This window comes from Equus quagga, chromosome 2 (assembly GCF_021613505.1).
Source record: "Equus quagga isolate Etosha38 chromosome 2, UCLA_HA_Equagga_1.0, whole genome shotgun sequence".
Classification (NCBI taxonomy): domain Eukaryota; kingdom Metazoa; phylum Chordata; class Mammalia; order Perissodactyla; family Equidae; genus Equus; species Equus quagga.
The window spans coordinates 38,660,068-38,671,185 of record NC_060268.1 but is presented as its reverse complement, the minus strand read 5'-3'; the positions used below and the strand labels follow the sequence as shown (position 1 = coordinate 38,671,185).

The window sequence follows — 11,118 nt, the reverse complement described above, 5'->3', positions numbered from 1 at the left end:
TTCCATCATCTTGGCCTAAAGTCTATTTTGTATATTTTCATGTAATTGTCTTTTTATTTTTAAAACTTTAAAACTTTATTGAGGTATACTTTACATAACATAAAGTTCACCTAATTTTAGAAAATTTCCATCAGCCTAAAAAGAAACCTCAGTGCCCCTTTGCAGTCACTGTTCATTCCCACTCCCAGCCCCAGGTAACTACTAATCTGTTTTCTCTTTAGGTTATCTTCTCTGGATATTTTATATAAATAGAATCATACAATATGTGATCTTTTGTGTCTGGCTTCTTTTCACTTAGCATAATGTCTTTGAGGTTCATCTATGTGGTAGCATGTTATCAGTACTTCATTACTTTTTAGTGTATAATATTCTTTTTTAATCTATTCATCCACTGATGGACAGTTAGATTTTTCTCCACTTTTTGGCTACTATGAATAATACTGCTGTAAATATTTGCATACAAGTTTTTGTGTGGACACGTGTTTCATTTCTCTTGGGTATATACCTGGGAGTAGAATTACTGGGTCATATGGTAGAAGTACATTTAATTTTAAGAAACTACCAAGCTCAGGGCTGGCCCAGTGGCGCAGCAGTTAAGTGTGCACGTTCTGCTTTGGTGGCCTGGGGTTTGCAGGTTTCCATCCGGGGTGTGGACATGGCACCGCTTGGCAAGCCATGCTGTGGTAGGCGTCCCACATATAAAGTAGAGGAAGATGGGCATGGATGTTAGCTCAGGGCCAGTCTTCCTCAGTAAAAAGAGGAGGATTGGCAGCAGATGTTAGCTCAGGACTAATCTTCCTCAAAAAAAAAAAAAAGAAAAGAAAAGAAACTACCAGGCTCTTTTCCAAAGTGGTTGTATCATTTTACCTTCCCAGCCACAGTGTATTTGACAGTTACCCAGTTTTCCTGATTGATCGGATCTCTGCCTCTTGATAGCAAAATCTGAGTTTATTAAGCACCCCGGAGTATGCCATGTTCTGTGGGCTCATAGATGTATAATAATAAATATAACAGGATCAGACACGTGCTGTGAAAAGAGTGAGATGTGGTCATTTCTTCTTGGGGTGGGAGTGGATCATCAGGAGAGGGTACACCAACAGTACAAGTAAACTCCTGTTAATCTTAGCTGGTTAACTAAATCTTGGAAGCCAGTTCTGTTTACAAAGAATCAATCTACCACCATGAGAAAGAAATTTTATTTATGAAAATCTTAAGCAGTACAAAGCTTCACTGAGGTGCAACCGACATACATATGATGCTAAGCAACTCTAGTCTTTTCCATAAGTTGAATAAGATGTAAGTTTGGCAGAGCACAGTAATCCTTAAAGCAGCAATCCTCAAATTTCATTCATGGCCCTGTATATTTTTAAATAAGCAAGGCTAGAATGAATGAGCTAATAGTTTTTGTTTTTAAGAATATATTGAGTGACAGATGGCAATTACATGAAGTGATCTGAACAAAGGTACAAATAAGCTTAAACAAAACACTTCACATAGGTAAAATAGTGATGCCATAACCAACCCATATGGCCCACAGTTTCATGAGAACGACTAGACTCCAGAGGATGAAGAGGTGGCCTTTCCCAGCTTACCCTATTCAAATTTGTTACTGTTCAGTTTCTACTAAAGCTTGTGTATAACTAGCTACCATCAGGTAAATGTTTTTGCCTAGAAGAGGATTACAGTTCTGTTAATATTAAAGCCAGCAGACAGAACTTGGCATCAAAAACCTACATCAAGAATCTATAGGATGGGTCTCATTAGAAAACTGAGTTGTACAGGGACTTAGGTAAAAACGAGTTCAAAGAGTTTGTGAGCTTTAAGGCAATAATGTCTTTGCAGAGATGTACCATGTGAAGAACTCACTGACACTACATACATTAAGAACAAAGTTAACAGAAGGTCTTTTGACTAAAGTGGAGAGGACAGTATAAAAAATTTACAAGAAAAAGATTCAGAATAAAGGAATATTTACAGAATGTTAAAAAATTAATTAATTTTCAGCCATGAGGCCCCTTCGAGCTCCCAAAACCTTTGCTTTCTTCTCCTTTCGTTCTTGCTCATGTTTCTTCCGTTGCTCCTCCCTAAAAGGGACGGGGACACATTAGGCTTCCGTGAACCTCCACAACAGACCACATTAAAGCACCTGTTGTTAGACTAACATCCAGCCACTTGTATAAAACACACTCTTACAGGACACTGTTATCTAGTGGTCTGTGCCATGGAAGTCACACCTGTAAGTCAACTACTATGTTAAAGGGCTAGAAATTGCTATTTTCCTTTTTATGTTAATGCAGCATTCTAAAATCAAGCATGGAACTGGAACCAGAAGGCACCTTGGTGAATGAATCCAACCCCTGTAGATTTTGTTTTAAATGAGAAATCTCTGTCTGGAAGTCAAAATCAAAGGTCAAGCTCAAAATCACACAGACTAGTGAAAGTGCTGGAACTAGAACCAGGGTCTACTGCCTCAAGCCACTGTGCTTCTCTAGAGAGGCTAGGAGGGGAAAAAGCCCAGGATCACATTAACAATCTTAATAGCAAATACAGTTAGTAAAGGTCTTGGTGGCAGCTGGATATAGACAAGTCAAATAGAGGTAACCCTCTATCGGGAGGGTTTCACAGGGAATCGACTCAACGAGGACCAGCTGCAGCCCAGGGCAGACTCTGCTTTAACTTGGTTTTCATGCAGAAGGAGGCTTCTAAGGGGACCATCCTGGGATTCCCCCTGTGTAGGGCCTTGAATGCCTAGTAGCCTGGTTTCCCTGGGAGTGAGGAATTTACGTCCATCTGCATACCCGGGTGTCCTGTGTGGGCAGATGGACCATTTAAGAGCAGTACCCTGAACCCGGGTCCTCTTCTGAATCACTGTAGAGCTCCGGAAAGAGTGCAGATGCTTGGGCCCCACCTCAAACCTACTGAATGGGAACCCACTGTGGTGAGGCCTAGGCACACGCACTTTTAGAAAGTTCTGTATGTGATTCCACTTCTGCCTTCTTCTTAAACACCACTATTACTGAGACTCTGTCCCTCAATGGTCCTACTTTTATATACAGTCTTTGAAAATTTGAAAGAATTAGAGAACTGGATAATTTTGTACTCACCTGGTCTGGAGATGAGGTTGTTTGTAAGTTCTCTTGTAGAGGCTGACTCTGTTTTCTTTAGATTGTCCCCATGGTTTCAGTTTTCCTAGTTTAGGACAGAGATAGACAGATTTAAGGAGATTCTGGTATTTATATTCCCACTGTTATTCTCTTTATCTGTGGCTACTTTGTTTGTATAGACATTTGCCAGTATAATTCGCCTATTTCAATTTCATATTCCACGGATATAAATTGTATTTTTTCTCTAAAAATTAAAGTGTGTTGTACTTTTTAATCCCTGGAAAGTCACAGAAAAAAATCTTAATACTAAAGGGGGCCGGCTTGGTGGCACAGTAGTTAAGTTTGCACGTTTTGCTTTGGCGGCCCGGGCTTCACCGGTTCAGATCCCAGGTGTGGACCTACACACTGCTTGTGAAGCCACGCTGTGGCAGGCATCCCACATATAAAGTAGAGGAAGATGGGCATGGACGTTACCTCAGGGCCCATCTTCCTCACCAAAAAGAGGAGGATTGGCAGTAGATGGTAGCTCAGGGCTAATCTTCCTCAAAAAGGAAAAAAAAATGTTAATACTAAATACTCAAATACTAAAAAAAAAAATTCTAGGGGCTGGCCTGGTGCCGTAGTGGTTAAGTTTGCATGCTGTGCCTTAGCGGCCTGGGGTTCACAGGTTTGGATCCTGGCTGCAGACCTACACACTGCTCATCAAGCCATGCTGTGACAGCATCCCACATACAAAATAGTGGAAGATTGGCACAAATGTTAGCAACAATTTTCAGCAAGTCAAAAGATGAAGATTGGCAACAGATGTTAGCTCAGGGCCAATCTTCCTCACCAAAAAAAAACAAAAACAAAAATAACTAAATACTAAATCCAACTACATAGCACATTAAAAGAAGCCATTACAACCAAGTAGTTTATTCCAAAGTTGCATGGGTATTTTGTTTAAAGTAGTATTTCATCTATGTAGCTTATTACTGTTACCTATTAAAATGTATTTGGAGTGGAATGAGTTGGAATATTTTCTTGGCTTTAGAACTGTGACCAAATTTCCAGATGTTTATGTATTGCTTTATTTGTATACTTTAGGACCAATTTCTGAATACTAATCATTATCATTTGCGTGTTTCCTATTTTATAAAAAGGACTTTCACACCCATCATGTCATTTGATCTTTTCAATAACCACACTGAAGTATTACAAATTCATTTTCCCTTCCATAAAGGAACTAAGTGACTTGTCTAGGATAGAAAAATAATAATAAGCACAGATAAAGCTCTAGTCCAGGTTTTCTACCCTTAGCAGAAGTTAGTGGTGGGCAGTCACTCCCATAACAAATACTTTTTGAAAACCTGGTATATGCCAGAGACTGTTGTAGGTGCTGGGGACATAGCAGTGAACCAAGCAATCAAAAATCCTTGCTTTCTTGGGCTTACATCCCAGTGGCAAAGGTAGATAATTGTCAAGTAGTTATCTGGACATAGGTGGTGATACGTGCTATGAAGAAAAGTAACAGTGTGGGAGGCAGGGAGAGGAAAGGCCTCTCTGAGCCGGCAACTGTTGAGTGGATGCCCTATTAAAAGAAGGGAGCAAGCTGTGCACAGGTCTGTGGGAAGAATATTCCAGGTGGCGTAGAGGGATAACAAGTTTGAAGACCTGGAGGCGGGAATGAGCCTGGTGTGTTTGAGGAGCTGGAACACCACTGTGATTGGCACAAGGTCAGGGGAGGGAGGAGGCGATGAAATGAGATGGGAAACCTTAGGAGGTTCTGACGAAGGCAGTCACGTGCTGATTTGTTTTTAAGGTTTTAGTGGGGCGAAGAGGCTACTCTAGAAGCCCAGGTAAGAGATGGTGATGACCGGGACCAAAGGGAATCGCAGTGGGGGTGAAAAGTGGTCAGGTCAAGGGTCTATTTCAAAGGTAGGGCAGAAAGGACTAGCTGATGGACTGAATTATGGAGTCTGAGAGGGTGAGGAGTCAAAGATGAATCTTAGGTTTCTGCCCCGAGGACTCAGGAGACAGAGGTGCCACTGCCACAGACTGGAAAACTTGCGGGGAAAAAGGGGGATGTGAGAGAAGCAGAAGTTTTTGCACCACGTTTGGTAGACTCTTAGTTTAAATAAGATTTATGTGTTCATTATATTTATGTTTCATTAACATGAGTAATTTAAAGATAAACATTGTCACATAAACCTGATTCTTGTAGGAAGTTTTTTTGTTTTAAAGTAATTCCGGAAGCACTGAAAGACAGATCACATTAAGTATTGATACTGTAAATGGATGTAAGGATCCTTGAATATATGCCCCAGAGTGACATCTGGCCAGTGAATGTTCTAGGTGTTGGACCAGTGGTTCCCAGCCTGGGGTCCTTTGAAAGCTATAAAGAAAACATTCATTTACCCACAGCTTAACTTCTAAATTTCTTGATTTTGTCTGAAGTTTGATTATTTGTTATATATTTTGTTTTCGGTGAGGAAGATTGTCCGTGAGCTAACATTTGTGCCAATCTTCCTCTATTCTTTATGCGGGATGCCACTCAGCATGGCTTGATGAGTGGTGTGTAGGTCCATGCCCGGGATCCAAACCCACGAACTCTGGACCGCTGAAGTGGAGCGTGCAAACTTAACCACTACACCATGGGCCAGCCCCCTGTAGTAACATTAGAAGTTATGCCTTTGATTAACAAAAATTTAAATGAATCAATTATTCAGTGTTTGTTTAATGGACAGTCTTTTAAATCATGGGTCACGTGGGTAGAAGGGCTGGGGCAGGAATTCTAGGTAGTCACGTATGGCTCCTACTGAATTTCACTAGAATTTTTTACCTCCTCAAATGCATAATTGTTTAATCTTAAGTCTTTTGCATGTCTTGTACCTCAAAACATCCCCATGTACCTTTGTGTGGCTCATAGTTGAGGGGACGAGACAAACTTGCTTTGAGATCAAATACAGGTTTCTTCTGGGAGACGGGAGTCGGTGCTGCCTCAGCTGTCAACTTGAACGGGGTAATAACTGAAAAAGAAAAAGAAAAATCAAAACCCAAGGGCTTAATTAGAAACTTGTTATAGTTTTTTACTGAAGTATCACTTCTCAATCTTAAAAATATAATCTATATGAATGGTCTGAAACAGATACAGGGTTAAAAAGGAGAAAAGAGGTCAAAAGAAAACTGAGGAGAGCTAACCACTGAGGTCTGTTTCCCCTGTGAGCACACAGCTCCCCAAAGAGTCTACATATTATGACATCTCCTAGGATCAGCTGGGAGTTTAGAATCCTGTTTAAAGAAGTAGCTGGGTGATTTTTCTGGCTGTTTCCCTGACATTTTTACCCTTTAGAAAATTATTTAGGGGCCGACCCTGTGGCCGAGTGGTTCAGTTTGCGTCCTCCACTTCGGCAGACCAGGGTTTCGCTGGTTTGGATCCTGGGCGCAGACCTGGCACCGCTCGTCAGGCCATGCTGAGGCGGCGTCCCACATGCCACAACTAGAAGGACCCACAACTGAAGATACACAACTATGTACAGGGGGACCTTGGGGAGAAAAAGGAAAAAGAAAATCTTAAAAAAATTAAAAAATAAAAAGTAATTTATTATTAGGGTCCAGCCTGGTGGCGTAGTGGTTAAGTTCTCACACTCCACTTTGGTGGCCCAGGGTTTGCCAGTTCGGATCCCAGGTGTGGACCTATGTACCGCTCAACATGCCATGCTGTGATGGCGTCCCACGTACAAAATAGAGGAAGATTGGCAAAGACGTTAACTCTGGCACAATCTTCCTCAAGCAAAAAGAGGAAGAGTGACAACAGATGTTAGCTCAGGGCCAGTCTTCTCACCAGAAAGGAAAAAAAAGTTTGGTCAGTGGCATTGCTACTGAATTCAACCAGGACAGTAAGCGTCTGCATACCTACTATCCAGCTGCCCCACTCCGAGGTGTAGAGAAACTTGCACATGTACAGGAGATATGTTCAAGGATGGTCATAGCTACACTATATTTGATAACAAAAGTTGGAAATACCCACATGTCCATAAGTGGTAAAATGGATAAACAAATATATTCATACCATTGAAAAACACAATGAAACGAGTGAATTTTAGCTCATTTATCAAAATGGATGAATCTTGAAACATTGTGTTGAGTGAATGAAGCAAATCTCAGGAAAAAAATACAGTTTGGTTTTCTTTATATAAAATTCATATTTGATAATCAGGGGAAAAACATGTATCCCATTCCAACTGGGCACTCTCTTAAATTACTTAGAGGAGAAAGCTCAGAATGTGGTAAATATTTAGTTTCTGCCTCAAGTCCTTATCCATGCCTATTTGTGAGTCATTTCTGATTATAAGATAGGAGGCTGCCGCTCAATAACCCCAGCTCTCTGTAAAATGACTGTCATTATCTCAGGCAAGGCCACTCTCACTTTTTAGCCCCTTTCTTTCCATACTGCAGATGTAGAGTGTTACATGGTATGTTTGCTTGCTGGTATAGATAAGATTAAGGTTAGGATGGGAATGAGAGAGCACATTTAGAGGAGGAACCATATAAACTTACTATTCCCACCTCTGGACTCTCTTGAAATTTAGTTGTCACTCTCACTGTTCAATCTTTAATTTAGGTCTTTAAGGCATGAAAAAGTCCTCAGACAGAGTCTCCACACTGATTAGTACTGACAACAATACTCTCCTCTAGTCTCTAGTCTCAGGGAATCTGGCAATCCTCTCTGTGTAATGAGGCTCTTGACCGGCATACTCCATAGGACTCTCAGGAGAATCCTGACGTACTCAATCCTAATACAGGCTTCAACCTGCTGGCAATATTGTTTTAAACCCTCGCCTGCTACTGCAGTATTCTTTGGAAAACCACCTGGTCATCGTAGGTGATGCTGAAGTAGACAGTGTGTTGAAGAGTATCTATATGGCTTATTCTGGCTTACTCAGTCTACTAGGCAATAGTATAGCATGTATTCCATGAACTCTGGGATCCTGCTGGTTTCAGAGTCCTGCAGGACCACTCAGAGGCTGTAACGTACACTGTGATCCTTGTTCTAATCCCTGAGTCCGAGAAGAGGCTGAATGCTCTTCAGGGAGGATCACCATCTTGGCTCTCCTCTTGAACAGGATGGAGTCCTCAGGCAGCTATCGGTTTTTCGTCTCTGGTATTTCCCTCACCAGTATAAAATGAAAAATATGCTATAGTGAAATTTTTGCTTTTGATTTTATAGATATGAAGTGGCTTTTACGAAACAGATATACTTAATAATTTCAGGAAGTTAAATGGTTTAAAGATGAACCAGAAACTTTTTTTTTTTACCAGCAGCAGAATCCCTGCTTGTGGTCTTTAACTTGTGTGTCCCGAGCACAGCCTGGCCTTTTGGGGTACTCCCAGGTATGGTGACAAGTGGAGACTTTCTGGCTGGAGTCTTGGTCAGTGAACGTTTATGCTCATTATCTTTCGTAGCAGCTGAAAACCTAAATAGGACAGGGGAGTACAAGACATGAGTACCTGGGTCAAGAGTAACTCGTGTCAAGCTTATAAATAAAACCGCTTGCCCATCACCTAACAGTGAAGGGGCCTCAATAAATACTTGTTACATGAATGAAGCTCTTTTGCAGCATAAACATGTTCTTAAAACACTGATGCTAAAGCAAATCGTTTATCAACTTCTGTTATTGTAAAATATGGTTCTGTATTCTCTGCTCTCCCTGCCTTGGCCCATGACAGTACAAGGCAGAGCTTGAAGAAGACGCCTGCAAGCCTCAAGTTACCGTTTACGACATACTCAAAGAAGCTCCCCTTCTTTCTCCTCCTTCTGGTTATGGCAAGTCAGAGAGAACCGGAGACTGCTATGCCAAATGAATGACAGGAACAGATCTTACATCTTCCTGGAAGGATGTCATTCATTTGAGTGGAACATAGGGCCATTCTCTACTCACAGCAAATTGCCATAAATGTATTTCATTCTCTGATGATAGTTTTTCTACATTTTAACATCCCTGAAATTGGGATGTGTTTTATAATTGGCAACACATCAAAGCTGGCAGTGATTTTTCTTAGTGGTTCATAAAATAATAGTGAATCTTCACTTGATGTTGTCTTAGATTCAATGACAATCCAGTAATGACAGATATAAATAGACATAGCGTTGGTGGTGGGGAGTTAACATAAGGGAACTTCTGGACTTCTAACTAAAGATTTGATGGTGATCCCGAATCAACACCCAAAATTATTGCTAAAGACTCTATAACAGAGTTAAGAAAGTTGGATGTGTTAGGAGAGGGGCTGTGAAGTGCAGGCTGCTCTGTACACTGCACTGGAGCACAGCCCCTGACCACGGTGTTCTTGAATAGTATTAAATACAATCAGAACTGCCAAGTATAGGTACCTCATATTCCAAGCTAACTCAATAAATAGAATTCCAAACATAAGGACATTCATAAGCTTTAAAAACTATGTCAGATAATTGCGTGTGTTGGGGAAGTGTTACCATGCACCAGCTCTATTAGATGCTGCAAATGCCCTTAAAAAGCAGAGAATAAGGGGGCCAGCCCTGTGGCCGAGTGGTTAAAGTTCTGTACGCTCTGCTTCAGTGGCCCAGGTTCACAGGTTCGGATGCTGGGTGTGGACCTGCTCCACTCATCAGCCATGCCGTGAAGGCATCCCACATGCAAAATAGAGGAAGTCTGGCACAGATGATAGCTCAGGGAGAATCTTCCTCACCAAGCAAACAAACAAACAAACGAAAATTTAGAGAATAAAATTTAGCTATTAAAAGAAAGGAGTCTGAAGATCTCTATCTGTCAGGACAGGAGGACAGTCACAGTTGAGGGCTACCCTGATGTCAGGAAAGGCACAAAGAAAACAGGCATCAATGGGGCATGAGACAGCTATGATACTGCAGTACCCAATGAGTTATAATATTTATACTTTAGGATGAGCCAATTTTTTTTCTCTTTTTTTTTTTAGAGATTGGCACCTGAGCTAACATCTGTTGCTAATCTTCTTCTTTAAATTTTCTTCTTCCTCTTCTTCTCTCCAAAGCCCCCTCCACCCCGCTCCGCCCCGGTACATAGTTGTATATTCTAGTTGCAGGTCCTTCTGGTTGTGCAGGGTGGGACGCTGCCACAACATGGCTTGATGAGCGGCGCCATGTCCGAGCCCAGGATCTGAACTGGCAAAACCCCGGGCCGCTGAAGGGGAGCGTGTGAACTTAACCAGTTGGCCGCGGGGCGGCACCATGAGTCAGTTTTTTAGTATACTGCATTGAGAAATTTTTTTGTAGGAGTTTAGCTTCAACTTTAAGTCAATGGAAAAATTTCTCTTTACACATCTTTGCAGGCATACATTAAACTAATAAAATGAAGATCTCTCTCTCTATATATCTTACTTTCTCTCTTTACTTATGAATCAAATATGAGCTTAGGGAAGTTGGATAAAACAAGGAAACTGAACACAAATTTAAAGAAAAAAAGATTAGAACTTATAAAAACTGTTTGCTGATCTTTCTTCCCCTTTTCCATCAACATTAAAACACAGTTGATACAGTCCACCTCAAATGGTTAGAAGCAGGAAAGCTTTGAGACCTTGTGCTGATTATATTCTGGAATTCTTTACCTGACGTTCATCTTAGTGGCGGAGAGAGCAGAGTGCTTGGCTGACCCTTTGGCACACAGGGTGCTCCGGCCTGCGGCACTGTGGGGTCGGCCCTGCAAGCGCCGCTGGCTGGCAGGAGTATGAGCCACAGAGCGTCTTCCCTGGAGAGGAACTGGAGTTGCCACCACTCCCTTGCTGATGAGCTGCTTCTGAAGAAAGGGAAATGCACCATGTGACCACGTGGCCTCAGAGACAGTATTGTCATCTTGGCAAAGTGCGGAAGAGCACCCTCATTTATCTCCTTGTTTCATCCCCACTGTTAACCCCACCGGTCTCCCCTCCCTTCCCCACTACCTCCCCCTACCCTACCTGCCTGACAGGCTGGGCAGTTCACTGCACCTGTGTTGCTGTGGTGACTGATTTAAGAGTAACTTCT

At 41.7% G+C, this 11,118-nt stretch overlaps 1 protein-coding gene across 5 annotated transcripts in view; it reads right to left on the bottom strand.

Moving 5' to 3' along the window:
- Nucleotides 1-1,174: 1,174 nt before the first annotated feature.
- The window catches only part of NUSAP1 (nucleolar and spindle associated protein 1), a 29,482-nt gene continuing 19,538 nt past the window's right edge, over nucleotides 1,175-11,118 (bottom strand). For all 5 annotated transcript variants that reach the window (XM_046654677.1, XM_046654680.1, XM_046654679.1 and 2 more), the window contains 5 exons: nucleotides 10,704-10,891; nucleotides 8,403-8,560; nucleotides 5,996-6,112; nucleotides 3,105-3,189; nucleotides 1,175-2,084 (listed from right to left, as the gene is read on the bottom strand). In XM_046654677.1, coding sequence (XP_046510633.1) covers nucleotides 1,994-2,084; nucleotides 3,105-3,189; nucleotides 5,996-6,112; nucleotides 8,403-8,560; nucleotides 10,704-10,891 — 639 coding nt within the window. In that variant the 3' untranslated portion in view covers nucleotides 1,175-1,993. The remainder of the gene's footprint in view (nucleotides 2,085-3,104; nucleotides 3,190-5,995; nucleotides 6,113-8,402; nucleotides 8,561-10,703; nucleotides 10,892-11,118) is intronic.